Here is a 20,187-nt window from a genome sequence, read left to right as displayed (position 1 = left end):
TATTAATTTTACACATCAGCATTTTGAAATTTATCTCATAAATCTTCTGCCTTTTTTTAGTCTTTTCCATTTCCACTTTCCACCCTATACCAAGATGTCTTGCTACGACCTGTGCCCACCAAGAACCGGCGTGGCCGTCCCCCAGCCCATCGCTGAGAGCTGCAACGAGCTGTGCGCCCGCCAGTGTCCCGACTCTTCAGCCTTCATCCAGCCACCGCCTGTGGTTGTCACCTTCCCCGGCCCCATCCTCAGCTCCTTCCCCCAGCAAGCCGTGGTGGGCTCCTCCGGAGCACCCGCCTTTGGAGGCAACCTGGGGCTGGGAGGCCTCTACGGTGCCAGGGCCACTCAGGCCTCGGGGGGTCTCTGCACCTTTGGCAGACCCTACGTTCCTGCCGCCTGCAGCCCTCTGGCTCTGCCCCGCTACACCCAGAGGCTGTGGGACACCCGAGGATCCTGCTAGAGCCAGCTGTAAAGCCCCCAGGTTCTGCAGCCCGTACTCCTCACCCCAATGTACCCAGTCCCTCTACAGCACCTGTGGACCCTGCTAAAAGTAGCAGGAGCATCTGTGGTGAATCTCCTGAAAGTGTTAATGTCCTTTTCCTTTGGATTAATGATCTACATTATTTCTGTCTTGGTTCTCATTTTATGCTGGTTGAGGGTATTTGTTTGTCATCGAAGGAGAGGTTGGTGTTGTTTTCCTGTAACTTTCATTCTGATTAAAGTTTTGCTGCATAATACAGTCATCTTTCTGCTTTGTCAACAGTCTTACAGTTTGTGAAGTTTAGCTTTTAGTATCAGGTCAACACCCTCATCACTGGCAGAGAAATGCAAAAATCCTAGTCCTACCTTTTATGGGGCACTCCCGTTGTTCCCTTGGCTACTGTTGTTTTATAGGAACAAGAACATTTAGATCTAAGAAAAACCCTCCTATTTTCTTCATCATATATTTGAGCTCTTCTTCCAAGTATAGCAGAGTCTGTGAACTTATCTGAGCTCAATGCTTAATCCCAGTGTACAGCCTATCAATCCTTCTACAGACAGTGGCTCAGGAAAATGTCCCCTCAAAGAAAACTGCACAAAACCTGTGTGCACTTTTTATGAGGACCAGGAATGTATTTCAAATGACAAAAGATCTACTGCTGAGGAAAGAAATTCCTCTTTATCACAGGAAAATTGTCACTTCTGTGGCATTCCAAGTAGAAGAGTGAATATTCCTCCTGGAGGAGGCTGAGAATCAAATGAAAACCAGAGAGGTTCTTATGCAACACCACGGAGATTTAATGCTAAAGAGAAGTCAGCCATTCACAGAGAATCAAGGCAATACAAGGGGAATACAAGTGTGATGCAGGTATCAGGCTCTGGTACCAGTGCTCTGTGCAGGACACACGGGACAGCCAAAGTGATAGAAGGGTGCAGGAGATACCGGGGCTCAGTCATGCAGTGAGAGCACACCGTGGCACAGGGCAGTGGGCTGCTGGGTACACACAACCCCCTCAAGACCCATGCCAGGGCAGCTGACGCATGCTGCTGGTCCCCATGGCACTTGTTCCACGTCCTGGTGCCATGATCCTTGCTTCAGGGTTATTGCTGGTTCTGGGCTCCATCCTGTGGACTTCAGAAAGCCCCGCAGCTCCCACGGCGGGACCTGCCCCACCTCTGGGAGGTAATGCCAGTGCCACAGGAGGAGAAGCCAGAGCTGCCAAAGCCACTGGACCCGTATTGACCCCCATAGCCCAGGGAGCCCCCATAGCCCAAGTCAGCTCCATAACCTAGGGAATGGCCATACCCAAGTGAGCCTCCATAGCCTCCCAAGCCAAAGGAGCCCCCATAGCCCCCCATACCAGAGGAGCCCCCACAGCCCTGGAAGCCCCCATAGCCCAGGGAGCTACCATAGCCCCCCAGACCAAAGGAGCTCCCATAGCCCCGGGAACCTCCATAACCCCTCAAGCCCAGGGAGCCTCCGTAGCCTCCCAAACCAAAGGAGCCTCTGTAGCCCCCCAAGCCCAGGGAGCTCCCATAGCCTCGGGAGCCCCCATAGCCCACGGAGCCTCCATAGCTCCCCAAACCCAGAGAGCCCCCATAGCCCCCAGAGCTTTGGGAACTAAGGGACCTTCCCAACAGGGCTGGACCTGATGATCCCACCACGCTCTCCTGAGGAAAAGAGCTGAGTATGGGGCCCGGCAGTGTCACCACAGCTGGCGGGGGGAAGATCACTGCTCTGGAGTCGGGACACTGCTGCACACAGGGCTCATTGTAGCTCTCGGCAATGGGCTGAGGGCAGGTCACCTCACAGGGTCGGCAGGACTCACTGTAGTAAGACATCCTTCTGGTGCTGGCTCTGAGTCTGCAGTAAGGAGTTTTAAGGTAAATGAACAAATACTAGAAGTGGGTGGGAGATTAACTAATATTATTAAGCAATGATTCTCTGCTTAAAATATCAGAAGTTAACAGCGATGTAGATACATTTCTACATGCTAAAAAAATTAAACTCATTCTTGTACCAACTCCACCTCTGTCCTTTCTTTCATCTCATCATGATCACCTTTGGAAACTGTACAATATGAAAGAGAAATTCAGTACTGGGTAAATTGGATGGACAGACCTGTCTATAGAAACTTGGACAGGCAAGGGTGTTCCTACAAAGTGAACAGTGAAAAGAAGCCAACAGGAATAGGAGAAAAGGCTCATTGGCTATATGCATTATTTCAGACTTCATGATGTGGAAGTCAACCCAAGTATTTCTATAGCTTGAGAACTATTTCCTATCCTAATGCTGTGACTCCTGATGCTGCATCTGGACAAAGACACATTTTCAGAGGGAAACAAAGGATCTAAGTCTGAAAAAACACATGCAGGAATCATCTCTGTGACAAGAACACTGTTAAAGTAAATGCTAATAGTAGTAGAAAGAATGAGTGAAGTCACACTTACCTCTTTCACTGCTGAGACTGAGACAAGAGAACTGGATAGAAGGCTGTGGGTGATACAAGGTTTTATACCCTTCTTTAAGCCAGCCTTTGTGCCTCTGGTCCTAATCTGTTACAAAACATGATAGTGGGAGCTCTAATTTTGTCATCTCAGCACTGTCCCTCCCAAATATTAGTGTGGGTGTGATACAACTGCTGATACAATCACTTACCTGTGATTGTCATTTTAGGGGATTTTGGGAACTTGAAGCTGAAGGGTTGCCATACAATCAGCAACTGGAAGCCGGAACAAGAATCGTGCGTCACATTAGTCCAATTTTAATTTTCCAGGTAGTGCTTACATGGTGTGGAACCCTTTTATGTTGCTACGTGCACAAACTAGGTGAAGGTCACCAAACGAGCTGGGAGGACACAGCTTCTTGCAGCAGACTTGAAGAGGACACAAGTTGATCTCCTTGCAGGGATCCATAAATGCTGTTACACAGAAGAGCAAAGAGTTGACATGATACAGGCTCACTCCTGATGGGATATCACTATTGCTAGTAACAGCATGAAAGCAGAAGACCTGGCAAAGTTTTAGCTGGTGGTCTAAGCTTTTAATTTTCCCTGTAATTAACCCAGGCAGTGAGATCTGTGTCTTATTTACTGCACCTACCAAATGGTATAGGGGAATGATGGCCCTCAGTGACATGGTTTAATGGTGGTCTTGGCACTCCTGGGGTAATGGTTGGACTTGATGATCTTAAAGGTCTTTTCCAGCCTAGCTGATTCTATGATTCTATGCAGTCCCATCATCAGTAGAGGTGTTATCCATAACCCATCAGTCCATGAAACCTTTTCTAACATCCTTCTCTCAAGTTTTGAGACAATTCAGATGAGACTAGGTCAAGAGAGGAATGACTGGCCTAAGTGACATCTCCAAAGAAGCAGAAAAGACCTTACTGAAATAGGCAGACTGCTGACCTTGTCTCTGTCTAACTTTACAACCAAACATGTCAAAATTTCATTTGAAATCTTGACTTTTAGAAGTTCTGTTAGAAATACATTTCAAAACAATCCTGATTTTCTCCTCATTCCCTAAAGTCCTGACCAATTAAGAAGTGGGAAATGAATAAAATAGTAGTAAAAAGGAATATATTTTAATAAGTCTGTGGCATCATATAGTTATTTGCAAATCTGTCATTTTCTAATTTTACAATATTGCAAAAGATAGGCTATAAATTACCTCTAAATTGTAAGATACTTATGCCTTTGAAGTGTCATCAGGATTTGCTGATTATAATGAGGCACCTGGAAGATAATGACTTTAAACTGCTTCACAAATACTCGTTAATAGTTAGTGCTTGCAATTTCTGTTATTATCATATTAAATGAAGAAAGGTAAGATTTGGAAGTGCCCCTGTTATGAAATAACATCATTTAAAAATATGCCAGCCAATTATTTTGATTCCTCAATCAGACCATGATTTGTAACTTCACTAGTAGCAATGATGTGATTTTCATTCAAATCAGTGATCAGTAATACTTTTGCTAAGTATGAATAAGTTTGGGGAGATTATGGTATGTCAGTGTTACCAACTGTAGCTAGTAGCTTCACCTCCCAAGACAGTACTTTGTTACTATGCCTGAAATGTCTATTGACTTAAATTCTATTGAAAAAATAACAATAATCTGAATTTTCAGGTTTAACTGGCTATTATTCCATGTTCAGAAAAACAAGGGGTCAGATAGATCGATGTTCTAAAATCTCTACTCTTAGACTCTCCAGATCACTTGCTCTCACCTCTAAATGACTCTTATGCATGAAGCTGTACCTAACGACAGATCGCTTCATTCACACATCCCCAGATTGATGTTCTTGCACAAGATTTGAATGCTGATCATTGCATGTCATGTATAATCATGGTACAACACATCAAATGTGAATTTTCAGTAGGTGTTTGTAAAGCCTCTTATCATTCCTAGGAGGATTGGGAGTATCATTGAAGTATCACTGTCTCAATGACATTCCAAAGACAGCAGTAAAAGTAACAATGGAATCCACCTTATAATTCACAAGCAATTATTGGTATTTGATCTGCAAATGCAGATGTTTAAAACCCCATGTTTCTAAACCGGATGTAGATACCTGAAATTCTCCCTCTTTCTATTACCCCCTCCCTCTTTTTATCCAGCTTTTCACAGAATTCACTTAAATGGCACTGTTACTAAAAGACAGATGACTTTAACTGATCCTTACTCATCAACCCTAAAAACAGCAGAGGCCCAGTGCTCGTGCTGGGTATTAGATGTCTGAAAGATGTCATCATTCACCAGACCAGTGCCCAGAACTTAGTACTGAAATTGTATCACACTTGTTTTGGAAGGTGGGGAGTGGCAATGCAAAGCCAGCAAAATTAAATCCCTCAATGGGAAGGTTGTTTTGTTACTGAATAGGACCTGAGGCACAAAGGGTGTTTCATATTTGTAAGCAGTTTAAGAAAGATATAAAAGGTGCCTCTACTCCTAGCCTCTCCATCCACATCTCCTGGTTTAGTCTCCTTGGTGAACAGGGTAAGTCTGATTTGGTTCAACCTTTATGCTTCTCAAGCTTTTTTCTGTTGATGCTAAATTCTACATGATGCTACGGATTAGCAGGGTAGAGAACTGTGAGAGACAGAAGGTGTTATTCTTAGAACAAAATGGGAAGTTTTACTATGCCACTTGGAATAACCCTTTCCCAGACTTTTTATTTCCAATTCATGAACTACAAGCTTTATAAATCTAAAAAATATCAAAGTGATCACAGTATCTACCACTTTGTAGTAGTATTTGCACCAGAAGGGTAAATATTCCTTTTTGGAAGTTAGGTACTACTGGGGACTCAAGATGAAACTACAGAAACAGTTGCCTGTATCTGACACTTCATTTATTAACATGCTGTAAAAATACTACCAAACTTCAGTGTGTTTCAGCTCTTCTTAATATATTAGATTCATCATGCTACAAGCAAGAGCAGTTGATATCCAGTGGCATCCACTCCACATGACACTAGATGTCTGCATCTAGAGTCAGGTGAATATTTCTGCATCTGAAACCTGCTTACTACTGTGCATTGCAGACTCAGAGCCAACACCAGAAGGATGTCTTACTACAGTGAGTCCTGCCGACCCTGTGAGGTGACCTGCCCTCAGCCCATTGCCGAGAGCTACAATGAGCCCTGTGTGCAGCAGTGTCCCGACTCCAGAGCAGTGATCTTCCCCCCGCCAGCTGTGGTGACACTGCCGGGCCCCATACTCAGCTCTTTTCCTCAGGAGAGCGTGGTGGGATCATCAGGTCCAGCCCTGTTGGGGAGGTCCTTTAGTTCCCAAAGCTCTGGGGGCTATGGGGGCTCTCTGGGTTTGGGGAGCTATGGAGGCTCCGTGGGCTATGGGGGCTCCCGAGGCTATGGGAGCTCCCTGGGCTTGGGGGGCTACAGAGGCTCCTTTGGTTTGGGAGGCTACGGAGGCTCCCTGGGCTTGAGGGGTTATGGAGGTTCCCGGGGCTATGGGAGCTCCTTTGGTCTGGGGGGCTATGGTAGCTCCCTGGGCTATGGGGGCTTCCGGGGCTGTGGGGGCTCCTCTGGTATGGGGGGCTATGGGGGCTCCTTTGGCTTGGGAGGCTATGGAGGCTCACTTGGGTATGGCCATTCCCTAGGTTATGGAGCTGACTTGGGCTATGGGGGTTCCCTGGGCTACGGGGGTCAGTACGGGTCCAGTGGCTTTGGCAGCTCTGGCTTCTCCTCCTGTGGCACTGGCATTACCTCCCAGAGGTGGGGCAGGTCCCGCCGTGGGAGCTGCGGGGCTTTCTGAAGTCCACAGGATGGAGCCCAGAACCAGCAATAACCCTGAAGCAAGGATCATGGCACCAGGATGTGGAACAAGTGCCATGGGGACCAGCAGCATGCGTCAGCTGCCCTGGCATGGGTCTTGAGGGGGTTGTGTGTACCCAGCAGCCCACTGCCCTGTGCCACGGTGTGCTCTCACTGCATGACTGAGCCCAGTATCTCCTGCATCCTTCTATCACCTTGGCTGTCCCGTGTGTCCTGCACAGAGCACTGGTACCAGAGCCTGATACCTGCATCACACTTGTGTTCCCCTTGTATTGCCTTGATTCTCTGTGAATGGCTGACTTCTCTTTAGCATTAAATCTCCGTGGTGTTGCATGAGAATTTCTCCAGTTTTTGTTTGCCTTTAGTCTCCTCCAGGAGCAAAAATCCTTGGTATACTGAGTTAACTTAACAATCTGCCCTGCTCAATCACTCTATAAAAGGTAGAATGGAAGTTTAATTGGGATCCTTAAGGCATCAGCAGCACTGTGTTAATGAATGTTTGTTTAGCAATTTAACAGTCATTATCTTCAAGGTTCAGAACAGGTGGCGTAATTGTTTTAGCTCTGAGGACTTCTGGTGACACCACAAAGGCCCTCAGCTCACCACTTAATTTAGCAACGAATTCCACCTAATTGCAGCATTCCTTAACTAGCATCCAACAAAAGAATCATACATAGTGGGTTTTGGGTTTTTTTCCACTGGTCGATTTTTAAATGTTTTTCCTGATATTTACCACCATTCTTTGCTATCAGCAAAATCTTCATAATCTAAAAAGTGAGCATGAAAGTAATACTAGAGATTGTTAGAATTTTATGAGCTCAAAAATATTAGAACTCCAAGCAATGAAATTATATATTTCCTGTAAGACAACATGAGCTTTCCCACCTCTTTCCCTTCATTGATTGTTAGCCAGGGATTTTAATTTCATATTGTACTTATTGAAGTGTGACTGAAGGAAAATATACCCTGTAAAAGAAGGGGTATTACTCATTGCTTGCATTTATCTGTGTTTACCTCCTTCCCTAATTGGTAGGGTAAGAGTTAATGATGATCCGTCTGTACTGACAATTTATACATAAGCAAATTTCTCCAAGAGAAGGCTCCAAAGAGGAAGAACATTGCAAGATACATATTATGATGCACCATAAATTTAATGAGTAGAATAAAAAAAAAACGTACAGCATAAGAAAGCAGTAGGGCTGAAACTGGATAAAACTAATCATCCATTTCAAGGCAATGCTTTACAGCTGGACACCCAACTCCTATATGCAACAATAAAAGTTATGTTTTTCACCTCACTGATAACAGAGAAAGGCATTCAATCAGCAATGCCAAGCTCCTGCAGTCCCAGTAGCTCAGGGGAAAGCTGAGGGTGGTCAGCAAGCATATGGCCATGGTCATGAACTCAGTCCTGCATTCAGATCACACTTGTAAGCTTCTGGTTGTTCCTTTGATTTTTTTCCCCCAAGGCTTTATCAAGGCCCACACCGGTTGTAACGACGGTAGGACCTCCCATAAAGGCCACCTAGACCTGAATAGCCAAGGCTCCCAAGTCCCAAGGAGCTGCCAGAGGAGATGGGGACCCCTCCAGCATTGAGAGCATCCCCTACAGCTGCAGATGCTGAAGATCCCACTGTGGTATTTTGTGGGAAGGAGCTGAGGATGGGTCCAGGCAGGGTCACCACCACAGGAGAGGGCTGGATCACATATGTTGAGTCCTGGCACTGCCTGACACAGGGTTCGTTGCAACTATTTGCCAGTGGGGTTGGGCCACAGGAGGTGGGAGCACACAGGTCATAGCAAGACATGTTTGAAGGGTGGAACTGTCTGTAATACAGGGAAGGAAATAAATACAAGAAAGAAGTTGTAATTATAGTCATGTAAATTAAGCTGCTAAGATGATGGAGCATGCAAGAGACTATATGGCAAATGGAATAATGTGTTTGTCTAAGGTTCAAAGGAGACTTCAATGAAACTCAAACTCCTGTATGCTACGGAGGACAGCTGAAGGGGTAGCTCTACCTGCTCCTGAGCAGTCTTTGATAGCTCATTTTCCACAAGACTCTTCCAGGATGTATGCAGCCCTGCAACATGAGGGAAGCAAGGGACAAAACTTATGATCTCCTGTATGATATGGCTAGGAGAAACCTTATTTTCACAGTATCCTGGTGCAAGAAGACATGCTTGCTCAGCACACTTTTGAAAATTTGAGCCTGCTTGTCTGTCTACAGAAAAAGCTCTGAGAAAGCCAAAATCCCTTCACAGATTCTCCACATTTACTTCTAGCTGCTTAACAATTAACATGCAGAGTTCTGAACATCTTGGAACTGAATGATCCAGAAAGAGGAGTCTGAAGTCCTGTGGCTAGCAATTGCCACCCTTCAAAAACAGCTACCCTCTTTCAGAGAAAGATCTACTCACAGGTCTCACACACACACACACACTGATAAAGAGCATAAACCTTAGACTACTATTGACAAGACCGTGTAAAAATAAAGTGACATGGAGACAACAATTCAGGACATTGAAAGATAGAAAACAGATTCAGACTTACCCTTTCACCAAGGAGAAAAAAGCAGAAGTGGATGGCAGCACTCACTGTGCTGGCTTTTATACTGTTTCCTAGAGTGCCTGAAGACGTGAGACATAATAACATGTAGCTATTTACCAGCTAATTGTTGAAGACTTCTTGTATGCAAAATATTCCCAGATGATGATTTACTTTTTCCTCAATGTTTGTATTTATTGCCTTGATTTAATTTCCTCATCATAATGTATGCATTCCACTGGAGAGGTTTCTTTTATCTTAAGATCTTATGAGCCCAGTTAATTCCTGGTCAGATCAGCTGATTCATCTGAGTTACTAAAGAAATTATTTTGCATCCTAAGGACAGTATATGCAATGTACATAATTTGACACAGATGAATACATGTATTAAAGACGTATGTGAACTCCCCTGTGAAATCCCCTTTCCATCTTCTTGGAGAGAAGAAGTTTTTGACACATTCCTTTCTGAAAAGGCCAGAAGTTACCATTTCTGACTGTTGGACTGCAGTTTTGCCAAATTCCTCTCAAACAACCAGACAGCTGCACAGATTCAGCAATAAGATTGTTACAGACAGCACTTAGTAGAGCTAATTACACTTTTCCAGTCTACAAGGCACTTACTGGGAAATAGATTATTTGAGGGAACATGTTTTACTTTCTTAACTCAGGAGACAGGATGAAAGAGTACAGGCAGTCTGATCTATTCTTTTAATATTAAACTACTACACTTCCATGAGGGAATTTGGGACACAGCTCTTCAATTTGGGAACTGTCAAAGTCCTTAATCTAAGGAGTCTGCAGTTTTAGCTTTCTTCTTACATCAAACTCCAGGAAAACAATTGAGATCAGATTGAGGATGCATGTGAATTTTAGCTTACTCAGAGACACTGGCACTCAAAGTCTTACACAAGTTTACCTATGGGGTCATTAAAGATGCCAAACAGTTTTACATTTGCCATTAAATTATAATTTTCCCCTACTGTGTCTTGAACTATTATACAAAATTATATTCCAAATTAATAGTAGCTACTTACAGCAGTTTATAATATTCTTGTTCTTTTTTCATCTTTTGAAAGCAAATAATGTTGTCTTCATTTTGCATGGCCTTAAAGACCTTTGCAATGTGCAACAACTCAAGTTCTTTTCAAAGACAACCTCTAGATTAAAAAGTAATTACATACAATGCATAAGCAGTCTTTAGGGGAGGGATCAGTATTTGAATCTCACCTGTCGTCTCTTAATGTTTAAATCACTTAGCTAGAGACATGCAAATGATCTCTGAACTGTGAGTATCTTCAAGAAGATCTCCTGGGAAATAAATGCTGACTGTACACTTCTGAAGAACAGAAGTCTTCAAAGTTTACAACATGTTTTCATCAATGGCTCAGATGTGCAAACGAGGCACTATCAGAAAATGTGAAAGTATTGGACACTATTTGAACATGATCAGCATTTACAGTTTGTTACCAAGATAACTAACGAACTTCTCAAACTTCCTCACATTGGTGTCACAAACTGCTGTACTTCCATTTTTTACATAAAATACAAGTAAGTCTTTCCACAAAATCATGTTAAAAACCTCATTCCAATCATCAGCTACTGGATGCCCTTAGGTATGTGATTATCTCTACTAGTGACACTGTTGGTTGAAGTTCTCCTATCCCCTGAGATTTACCAGTCTTTCCCCAATGCTCTTGCCAATGAACACACAGAGACACACTGCTATGGTACCAAAATGTAAAAAAACATCTTCCTTTATAGGAATAACTACCTATCGACCATAAGAGAAGAATGTGGGTTTGAAAACAAGCTCATCAAAAGGTATGATGATGATAAAATGAATCACAAGTCCTCTTGTGAAGGTGATCATATGTCAAGTTAGCCTGGTTGGCTCAATCTCCTTATCCTAGGAGCAAAAAGCTTTGGGATGTTGTACATTGAAATATTACAAAGAGTAGTGATCCTAACTCTCATAACCACTTATCAGGGATAAAGTTGTACACTCACAACTGAAATGACAAGCTCCTGCTGCTACAGCAGTGGTACTTTCATGGGCCAGTGTAACCAAACTGCTGAAGTGCAGACAAAATTCTCAACCAAATTGAATTTTGACTCCTTCATATTTTGGGAAGGTGGAGTCAGTATGATGGAGCCAGGTATACTGAATGGATGTAAATCAAAAAGATGAAAGAGACACTGCGGATTGTGGTTTTCGTCCAACACCAGGATAAGTCCAGACAATAAACATAAACAGCAAACAAAACCATTTCATTAGTGGGAAAGCAGCCACATGCAAGAAAAAAAAAAAAAAAGCCCTAATAGATGCAGAACCTGGTTAGTAAATGTGCAAGAAAGTCTCAGATCCTCCAGGCAGCCCAAGAAAGCCTTTGGTCTTCAGAGCCTTCCTGCCTCATACCTTGCCCCTGTATACACATCAGACAGTACAATACTGGTTTCAGTTCTACAAAATTCAGTACTGAGATACATTTTCAACATCAACAGTAGTAAATATTTATTATTCTGCAAAAACATCTCATATTATTCTTTTGCTTATGGGACCAACTTGTCCCAGCTGTTCACTGATAGGTATTAACAGATGTGAGTTTATAAAGTGAGATAGAGAAGACATAGACTGTTCTTTTGTTCAGAGCATATGTACTCTACCATGTACTGGGGCTTATGCTGCTGTTTCATTGTTTAATACTATGTTTTATTGACACATGCTGCCTGATTTTGTAGACCCCAGTCTAACATGGTATGACATTTCCAAAGCAAACATGACAGTAACTTGAGAGGTAGCACCTGAGCTTGTCTTGCCTAGAAAGTTCTCTGTAACATTATAATCTAGCTCATATACTGTAGCAGTGTCTAAACCAGTTTCTGATCAACTACAAAATCATACAGAGAAACCTTTTACTTTGGTTCTGTGCTACACTTGTAGCTACAATAAGTTTTAACCCAAATTAGGCAGCTCTTTCTGCTGCAATTTGTGATCACTTGAGGAACAGATCCTAACTTTGGAAAGAGTGTACATGCACAGGGCTTAAATCTGCAAAGAGCTTTGAAAGATTTGATTTGAAGAAAGCTTAAGAGGGAACTGCAGAAAGGGATTACAAGAGTAGGAGAATGTACTTTATCATGAGAAATGTCATTCTCTGTCCACCTCTATATGTTAAAAATACCTGTACTGTGCTACCTCAGCCATTATTCTTTCCAGCCATATTGATACTGTGGAATTATAACTTCTCTGCTGTGTTAGATACATAGGTTTAATCCATAAGAGAAAGCAATTTTGCAACAACTGCAAATGAGTGATGACTTCTTTGGAATGCATCTCCTTTGATTGAGCAATAGTTTCAGCTGAGATAGAAAAAAAAATGTATTTAATTCAGATCAACCTTCTATTATATTATAATATCAAGTTGCTAAATTTCCATTCTCTTCTGTTGTTTATTAAGAAATTCTAGTCCTTAAAATTAGTAATTCTACAATGGGACTGATGAACCTCCTTTAATTTAGTTCCAGTAATGACTATAGTCAGTATAACTTCATTAACATCTTTCCCTGGCTTTAATTACAGTTCAACATCCGTCTGTACAGACACAGACAAAGACTCCAAGAAAGAAGTTTTAGAGATATCAGGCTGTGAGTTGTATGGGCTGACAGGATATTGAGTCATCCAGAGCCTTCAGGCAGAGCTTTTCAAACCTTCTTCCTGTAAAGACCAAAGCTCCTGGTCTCTAAACACCACCTTTATTACAACACAGCCAACCAAAGCAATGCCTGATAAAGTACAGATCTACCAGACACAACAAATAGGAGTCAGTTTACAAAGACACACTAAGAAAGGCTTAGAACTTCAAACCTTTTCATCTTTCTCCCAGACCTGCTCCCAGGCCAGCAAATTTCAAAGACCAATTCCACATAGCCTTCTCTTCCTTCTGTCTGAGACTTACCAGGGCCTGATCTCAGATGCCAAGAGGTGCTGCACCCATCAGAAAGCTCTAAGCTCCATTCAGAAGAGCGTTCCAGCTTACTGCATCTCCCCCAGCACCTCTGCCATGAGCAATCTCAGCTGTGCTCAGGAAAAGCATAATCTCTCCCTCCTTTGAAAGGAGTCTTCCAAAGTACCACAGATAGGATAAAGAAAACCACAATCATCTTCTATGTTGCTCAGGTAATAGTACATATATCCTATTTGTGCAACAAGATGAGGAGTGGATGTAGTGCTTCAGAAGAAGGTTTATCTCTATAATTTTGAGCGTTCCTAGTAAATTTTCGTGCTGTATCCATCTATCCTCTTTTTTTTTTTTTTTTTTTTTTGCAAGGATACTCTTATCTATCACATCTACGGAAGGATAAGCAGAAACAGTAATCCCCTCAGTGAGCTTTTCACTGAATTTTCCCCTTCTCAAATCAGCTTATTGTTCCATTCTCATCCCCAAAGACATTATTCTCAAACCAAACATATTCTTATAAAGCAAGAATATTGAAACAGTTAAAGGGCCTTTTTCCATCATCATGGTACTGTAGGTAGAGGGTCTTTAAAGTGTAACAGAAGAAGCTTCCTTAGTTTAAAATTTCCTGCTTATGTAACAACAGGAGGCACACCTATTACAGGTGACCATCATCACTTTCCAGGCTTTGATAAATTGTCTCAGGCTTGCTTTAGCACATACAGACAACAGAAAATCTTCTTCCACAACTGCAGTCTGACTCGTTCTCCTTTGGCAATAGGTATGAAGTTATGTGCACAGTGTTTTCTGGAACTGGTGACTTGTAAAGGGACTTGGTTCAGTACAGACAAGCTGGAAAAGGGGCTGGGAAAAGAAAGAAGTACAGGACAACTCAGGTTATGATGCAGCACAAATTTAATGAGGCTGAGGAATGGAAGGAAGCAATGTAAAGCATAAGGAATACATTTCCATGGTCCACTAAGGATAGTACCCACTCATCCCTCTCACAATGACACACTCAGCAAAATGAGATCTTCCTTCTTCTTTGTTTAAGTGAATTGTACTAATTCAGCCATGCAAAACAATTTCTAATAATTACATATTTTCTAGTCATTTTCAATTACAAAAAAAAAAAAAGCACGAGAGAGCAAGACTTTTGATCAGAAATGTAAAGTAAAGCGTAACAAAAGTAAGACAAGCATAGGCCTGATTTTAGGAGATGCCAAGCTCCCACAGCTCCATAAACTTCAGGCTGTGGGCATCTAACGCTGCATCTGAAAACCATGGCCATGAGCTCAGTCCTGTGTCAAGTTGTGCTTCAGCGTTCCTGGTCATTTCTTCCTGCTTGCTCCTCACGCTTTAGCACGGACCATAGAAGCCACTGCGGTAGGTGTTGTAGCGACGGTAGGGCCGGCTGTACCCACTGCCCAGGCCTGGATAGCCAAAGCTCCCTAATCCCAAGGAGCTCCCAGAGGAGATGGGTACCCCTCCAGCACTGAGAGCACTCCCAACAGCAGCAGATGCTGAGGATCCCACTGTGGTGTTCTGGGGGAAAGAGCTGAGGATGGGTCCAGGCAGGGTCACCACCACAGGAGAGGGCTGGATCACCACTGTTGAGTCCTGGCACTGCCTGACACAGGGCTCGTTGCAACTATTTGCCAATGGGGTTGGGCCACAGGAGGTGGGGGGGCACAGGTCGTAGCAGGACATGTCTGAGGGATGGAGGTAAATCTGAAACACAAAAGAAGGAAGAAATGCGATACAAGAATTTAAATCAAACTGTATTTGTACAGCTTGAATTCTCTGATAAGGGAAGTTTATCACAAACAAGATGATATTTGACAGGGTTGATCTTGTATTTTCTCTAAGGAGACCTCTCTTGGAGTTCCCTTTGCCAAGTTTTAGAAAGTGGAAAATAGAAGCTTAGGCACTTAAAATTTGTTCTATATGAAATAGAAACAGGCAGCTGAATCCAGGATGGTTTTGTGTATTGTTAATATTAAAATCATTAGCAGACCTTACATGTTACAGTGCAAATCTGTATGCAGTTGTTTGGAGGATTGAGAAGGTCACTCCTTGCTTACAGAACTAAGAATTGAGTTTCAAAGGCAGGCATGGGCTCTATGTGGAGAGCTGACAATCCATGACTACCAGTATTGGCCACTATCCCAGTGTTTTTCTGATGTGGCCTTATCTGGATTCTCCACAGACCAGCACACTACTCTGAACAGACCCAAGAATTCACTACAGATATTTTATGTTCAGCTGCAGGACTTGAAAACTTGTTTGTTTCCCAAAGTTGAATAAATACACCTAACTGTCTAACTTGTAGTTAATCACCCCATTCAATGATTTTTATAACTGACCACCAACAAAAAACTTCCACTTTCATACTACAACATTTGGGATGAAAAACTACAAAATCATCAGGGCAACAGCTCAACATATAAAGAGAGAAGAAATGGGTTCAGACTTACCCTGTTCACCAAGGCAAAGAAGGCAAGAGAAATAGGTGGAAGAGCCTTGAGTTGCTCAGGTTTTTATACTGAGGCCCAGGTTGCCCAACAACTTAGGGCATTCTTTGTGCATGAAGTTATTTATGAGCCACTACTGATTACATGTTTTTTTGCCTTAGTATTTGTGTGTATTAGTGCTTCACTTCCTTATCTTGTGGCATGAATATCTGACCACAAGTCTCTTTCATCTTAAAATATTCTGGGCCAAGTTAATTTCTCCAAACACTAGAATGATTAATTCAGAAGGATTTATTCTGCCTTCAAAACCCTTTTGGATCTGCTTGGTGTCATTAAAGAAGATTAATCTTAATTTACATAATACAGTCCCTTGTACACTTCTCTGCAAGGTAAATACTGTTGGAAACCATGAAGAATTTCAGCTTTTGGAAGTCAACCCATGAGCACTTGTAGTCTGGGGATTCAAGCTGCTTTTAGAGAAAAGAGAGATTGAATTTTGCAGAAAATAGCCAGGAACAACGCAGTTTTCACCCAACTCCAGCCCCAAAATTAGAGAAGAAGCACAAGTACAAAAGGGAGGGACACTGAAGAACCCTGTCAGAATCAGAAGAAACTGAAATGTTATGGCTGTGTACAAAGGCTGAGATATACCTAGAAAAACACACCAGATACAGTTCCTTTGTCATGGAAGAAGAAACAAAAAAGAGTATTAGAAGTCCAGTCTAATGAGATAATATCAAGTGATAGCACTTCTGTGAAAGAGTCTGTCTCTAATCCTGGGCCTAACCACTTAGGAGTTCTTTACAGAATTCACAAATCCACTTTTATTCTTATCTCAGATCTCAAAATATCAGCAACTGGCTTTACGTTAACTTCCACATGCATAAATATGTTGTATTGTTTGGTGATGCTTGTTCTCAAGGAAGAGTTCTGCAAAAGATAAGAATTTCCAAAAGTCAGCTGTGAAGGCAGACATCACATACATGAATTCTTCCTTTCCTAGTGCAGCATTCATTTCTCCAGCTATGCTGCAATATTCAGTACAGATGTATTGTAGACCAATGGCACCAGCTGGAGAACTATAAAAAGTATAGAAAGTGTCAATAACTTCTTCACTTGTAGTCAATTTTTCTGTCACTTTGCAGCAGTCTTTGGATTGCACAATGAAATTGAGCCTTTTGGGGAGTGTGGGGGGATGCAGGATAAATAATAAGTGAGTAAAATACATAAGCAATCCTACACACAGAGATTAGTACTGAAATTTCTGCTCTCCTAGCACTTGAACTACTGAGACATGTAAATCATCTTTAAATTAGGAGTGTCTTTATAAAGATCCCCTGGGAAGAGAAACTTGTTTGGCTTGGTCATAGGCTCCTGAGAACTTCAAAGTTTATCAGAAGCTTTTATTAAAGTGCTAAGCATGCAAAAGATCATATGTGCAAATTGAAGATACATGACCCATATTTGAATTCTTATATCACTGCTATAATAATATATTATTAAGATTTGAGAGTGCAGGTCAGTTATTGGGTTCTAAAATTTATGTCACTGTTCCTAGCTGCAGGAATTAAAGTATTTTATTTTTAATTAAAGAAATAGTTCAAGGTTCAGTTTAAACCATCTCCTATTTCAAGGAGATTCACAGATAAATTGGCCTAAGTTTTTCTATCTTCACCAACCCTCTCCATTCCTTAGTATTTCTCTGTATTCTAAGAGGTAGGCAGCTCCTCTTCTCCAGGCTGAACAGCCCTAATGTTCTCAGCCTGTCTCCATACAGGAAGTGCTCCGGCCCCTGACCATCCTCGTGGCCTCCTCTGGACTTGCTCCAACAGTTCCATGTCCTTCTTATGTTGAGGACATCAGAATTGGACACAGTGCTCCAAGGGAGAGTCTCAGACTATAAGTTTAAAATAAAAAAGGCCTAGCAACATTTTAAGAGCTGTCTACAGCCTTCCTTGGAAAAAAAAAAAAAAATTATTTTTCTAACTCCAACCAATTTAGTATACAAATTTAGTATACAGGCAGAAATGACTTAATGGCCCCATCTTTGAGGTGAATTCAAGTGAGTGAATCAGAAGTTCACAGGGGTTTTTGTATGATCAAGGACAGACCTATATATTCAGATTATAATTATAATTCTTTGCATAATGTGAGAACATCCTCCTGAGACAACAGAGGGTGACGAAGTGTCTGAACAAAAAACCTTAATCAGAATGGAACTGGAAGCTGACTCCAGTAATGGCCCCAGGCACAAAAGTGACCCCAAATGTGTGCATGGAGAAACAAACACACAGAAAATGGATATTTCGAAGAAATTAAAAGCACCATCTGCAATCAATTTTTTTTTTTTTTTAATTAGCTTATATAAAGAAATTGATGCCTCAGAGGCTTTGAGAAGTTGAACTAATCTGAAAAAGTTCTGGCAACTCAGAGCTCTCCTTTCTCTCACCATTCACAATGGATCTGATAGTTCTTGCTTTTATCTTAAAACTCATTCTTAGCTAATTGTATTAATATAGGTGTTTATTGACTACATTAGGAGCAATCTGCGTGTCCTACACACCATTTGAAGTTCACAGAATAATCCATGGCACCTGCTTCCAGGTGACTGAGGGTGAAATCTGCTTAATGCCCTCATGGTGTTAGCAATTTCTGGCTTATTGCTTAAAACAGAAGATGTATCTGTAGCATAAGGTTGTTCAACTTAGTCAGACTGGATGCCTCTGCCCGGCACTGCTATTTTTCGTGCAACCCACCACTTGGTATTTGCTATAATTTGTTATTTAGCCCAGGCAGATGAGTGACACTGCTGTATGTGTAATCTCAGATGCCTTTTGGTGTAGGCAAAGCCTATGATTTGGGCTTTGCAGATTCAGCTTCTGCTGCTCAGAGAATTTCCCTCAGGGCAAAGGTGTTCAAATATGGGTAGATATGTAGTCCTTGAGTCCATACATTAGCATATCTATTTTCATTGTTAATGTTATTCAAATACTGTTATGAACAACTTTTAAATTACTAAAGTTTGAGGTTTGGTTTTGCATCTGACTGTGGTCTGATAAATTTCATCAATTTACATTACAATTTCCCTTTTTGACAAAAAACTACTGCGTACAGATCTGTGGGGTATTTCTGCAAAGAATCGGGTGTAGCATGGTCATTAGGCTGGAATTCAATGGGAACAGTAAAAGAAAACAACAACAAAAATTAATTTACCTTGGAGAGAAGAAATTATTTACTCTCCAGAACCACTGCAAAACACTACTCCCCCAATGGGTGGCCTTTAGTTATTACTTAAATATATTTGAAATGGAGATTTTCATTATATTTCAGATTGTAAGAGTGCAATCAGTATTTCTCTACCCAAGGTCCTATACGTCAGACATGTTCCTTGCAGAATGATGTCTTGGTGCCACCCAGGCTAATGAATGTGTTCTTGTAATTCATCACCTCAGAGCAAGGGATTGCCAATAAATATTGATATAAAACCTTTTCACCAGGCATTACTTCACCAAGCACTAGATGAGCCATTGATTAGGTGCATTTTTCTACAATTAGATTCCAGGTCCCTGATTTTACATTTACTTGCATTAGTCATTTAGGAAGGAAAAGATCACAGACTTCTTGTCTTGTTTGGAGCTGCAGACCCAGGACTAACACACACCCTTTTGAAGCCTTTCTGTGGCTTCATCTCAAGACAGGTTTTCATCTCAAAATAGACTTTGAAACTAGATTTTCACACAGGGTGAAAGTTCAACTTGTCGCTTACCCTGCAGATACCTACAACCTGTGAGCATACACAAGTACTTCTGCCAACCCCACTATTTCAGTATCAGCCTGTGAAGATCCACAGAGGCACCAGCAGTTCAGTTAACAACATGAGTTACACATCTAAATTTGAGTAGCCTTACATAGGTTGGAATTAGTTATAAAAGATACGTAATATGATCTGCAGGGGGAACAGGTCTATTCTGAGAGTATTCCCTTCCAGACTCCCAGTTTTGGGTCCCGTTTGGCTCAGAAATGCTTTCCAATGATGGAGAGAATTTGGTAACAGGCGCTTCTAAGTGCACAGTCTTAACCCTCATGATGCAGATCCCCCTCAGAGCAGGGGAAGGAAAAGCAGCGAAGGTATGGTATGTGTATACAAAGTAGATACTATATCAATACATAGTATCCACTTTGCTACAATGTGACTAAGCCTCTACTTTCTTACAAACTATCGACCTTGTATATGCAATATTCCCCAAGTTTCCTGGCTATAAAATGATCTCTTAGCAGAGAAGTCATCAGAGGTCATACTTACCTCTAGTCAACACGGAAAAGCAGCTTTTGATTAATAAAACAGAGGATCAGTAAGAAATCTTACCAAAGGTGAGCTGCTGAGAGTTTTTCAAACAAACACCAGGAGACTTGGATAGTGATGCAGCATAAC

General features: G+C 41.9%; 4 protein-coding genes and 1 long non-coding RNA gene across 6 annotated transcripts; 2 read left to right on the top strand and 3 right to left on the bottom strand.

The window, feature by feature from the left end:
- Positions 1 to 67: 67 nt before the first annotated feature.
- Positions 68 to 548, top strand: LOC134170406 (scale keratin-like). 2 transcript variants are annotated; one of them, XM_062631771.1, is made up of 2 exons: positions 68 to 391; positions 450 to 548. In XM_062631771.1, the coding sequence occupies exons 1-2, from the start codon at positions 95 to 97 to the stop codon at positions 546 to 548; spliced, it is 396 nt and encodes a 131-aa protein (XP_062487755.1). In that variant the 5' UTR covers positions 68 to 94. The 2 variants fall into 2 exon arrangements, with proteins under 2 accessions (XP_062487755.1, XP_062487756.1); XM_062631772.1 differs by having other exon boundaries at positions 68 to 460.
- Positions 549 to 1,614: 1,066 nt separating this feature from the next.
- LOC134170405 (claw keratin-like) lies at positions 1,615 to 2,322 on the bottom strand. Its single transcript, XM_062631770.1, has one exon. It carries the CDS (start codon positions 2,320 to 2,322, stop codon positions 1,615 to 1,617), a length of 708 nt encoding a protein of 235 aa, XP_062487754.1.
- Positions 2,323 to 6,049: 3,727 nt separating this feature from the next.
- On the top strand, positions 6,050 to 6,757 carry LOC134170404 (scale keratin-like). The gene has a single exon (XM_062631768.1). The coding sequence runs from the start codon at positions 6,050 to 6,052 to the stop codon at positions 6,755 to 6,757; it is 708 nt and encodes a 235-aa protein (XP_062487752.1).
- A 1,763-nt stretch (positions 6,758 to 8,520) lies between these two features.
- LOC134170407 (uncharacterized) lies at positions 8,521 to 13,392 on the bottom strand. The gene is made up of 3 exons (XR_009967263.1): positions 13,282 to 13,392; positions 12,508 to 12,685; positions 8,521 to 8,604 (listed from the first exon to the last, which is right to left on the bottom strand). It is a non-coding gene; the product is annotated as an uncharacterized LOC134170407 (long non-coding RNA).
- Positions 13,393 to 14,424: 1,032 nt separating this feature from the next.
- Positions 14,425 to 15,003, bottom strand: LOC134170403 (feather keratin 4). Its single transcript, XM_062631767.1, has one exon. It carries the CDS (start codon positions 14,989 to 14,991, stop codon positions 14,641 to 14,643), a length of 351 nt encoding a protein of 116 aa, XP_062487751.1. The 5' UTR covers positions 14,992 to 15,003; the 3' UTR covers positions 14,425 to 14,640.
- Between the last annotated feature and the right edge of the window lie 5,184 nt (positions 15,004 to 20,187).

This window comes from Pezoporus occidentalis, unplaced genomic scaffold, assembly GCF_034315485.1.
Source record: "Pezoporus occidentalis ecotype Australia unplaced genomic scaffold, CSIRO_AGI_Poc_V1 ctg373, whole genome shotgun sequence".
NCBI lineage: Eukaryota > Metazoa > Chordata > Aves > Psittaciformes > Psittacidae > Pezoporus > Pezoporus occidentalis.
Note: the sequence above shows the minus strand (reverse complement) of the source record. Positions and strands in the feature narration are given on the sequence as shown.

Excerpts from the sequence above, each read along its gene's own strand:
- LOC134170406 (XM_062631771.1), top strand. The coding sequence starts at position 95 with ATGTCTTGCTACGACCTGTGCCCACCAAGAACCGGCGTGGCCGTCCCC. Across the intron at positions 392-449 it reads TTGGCAGACCCTACGTTCCT|GATCCTGCTAGAGCCAGCTG; the intron begins GCCGCCTGCAGC and ends GGGACACCCGAG.
- LOC134170405 (XM_062631770.1), bottom strand. The coding sequence starts at position 2,322 with ATGTCTTACTACAGTGAGTCCTGCCGACCCTGTGAGGTGACCTGCCCT.
- LOC134170404 (XM_062631768.1), top strand. The coding sequence starts at position 6,050 with ATGTCTTACTACAGTGAGTCCTGCCGACCCTGTGAGGTGACCTGCCCT.
- LOC134170403 (XM_062631767.1), bottom strand. The coding sequence starts at position 14,991 with ATGTCCTGCTACGACCTGTGCCCCCCCACCTCCTGTGGCCCAACCCCA.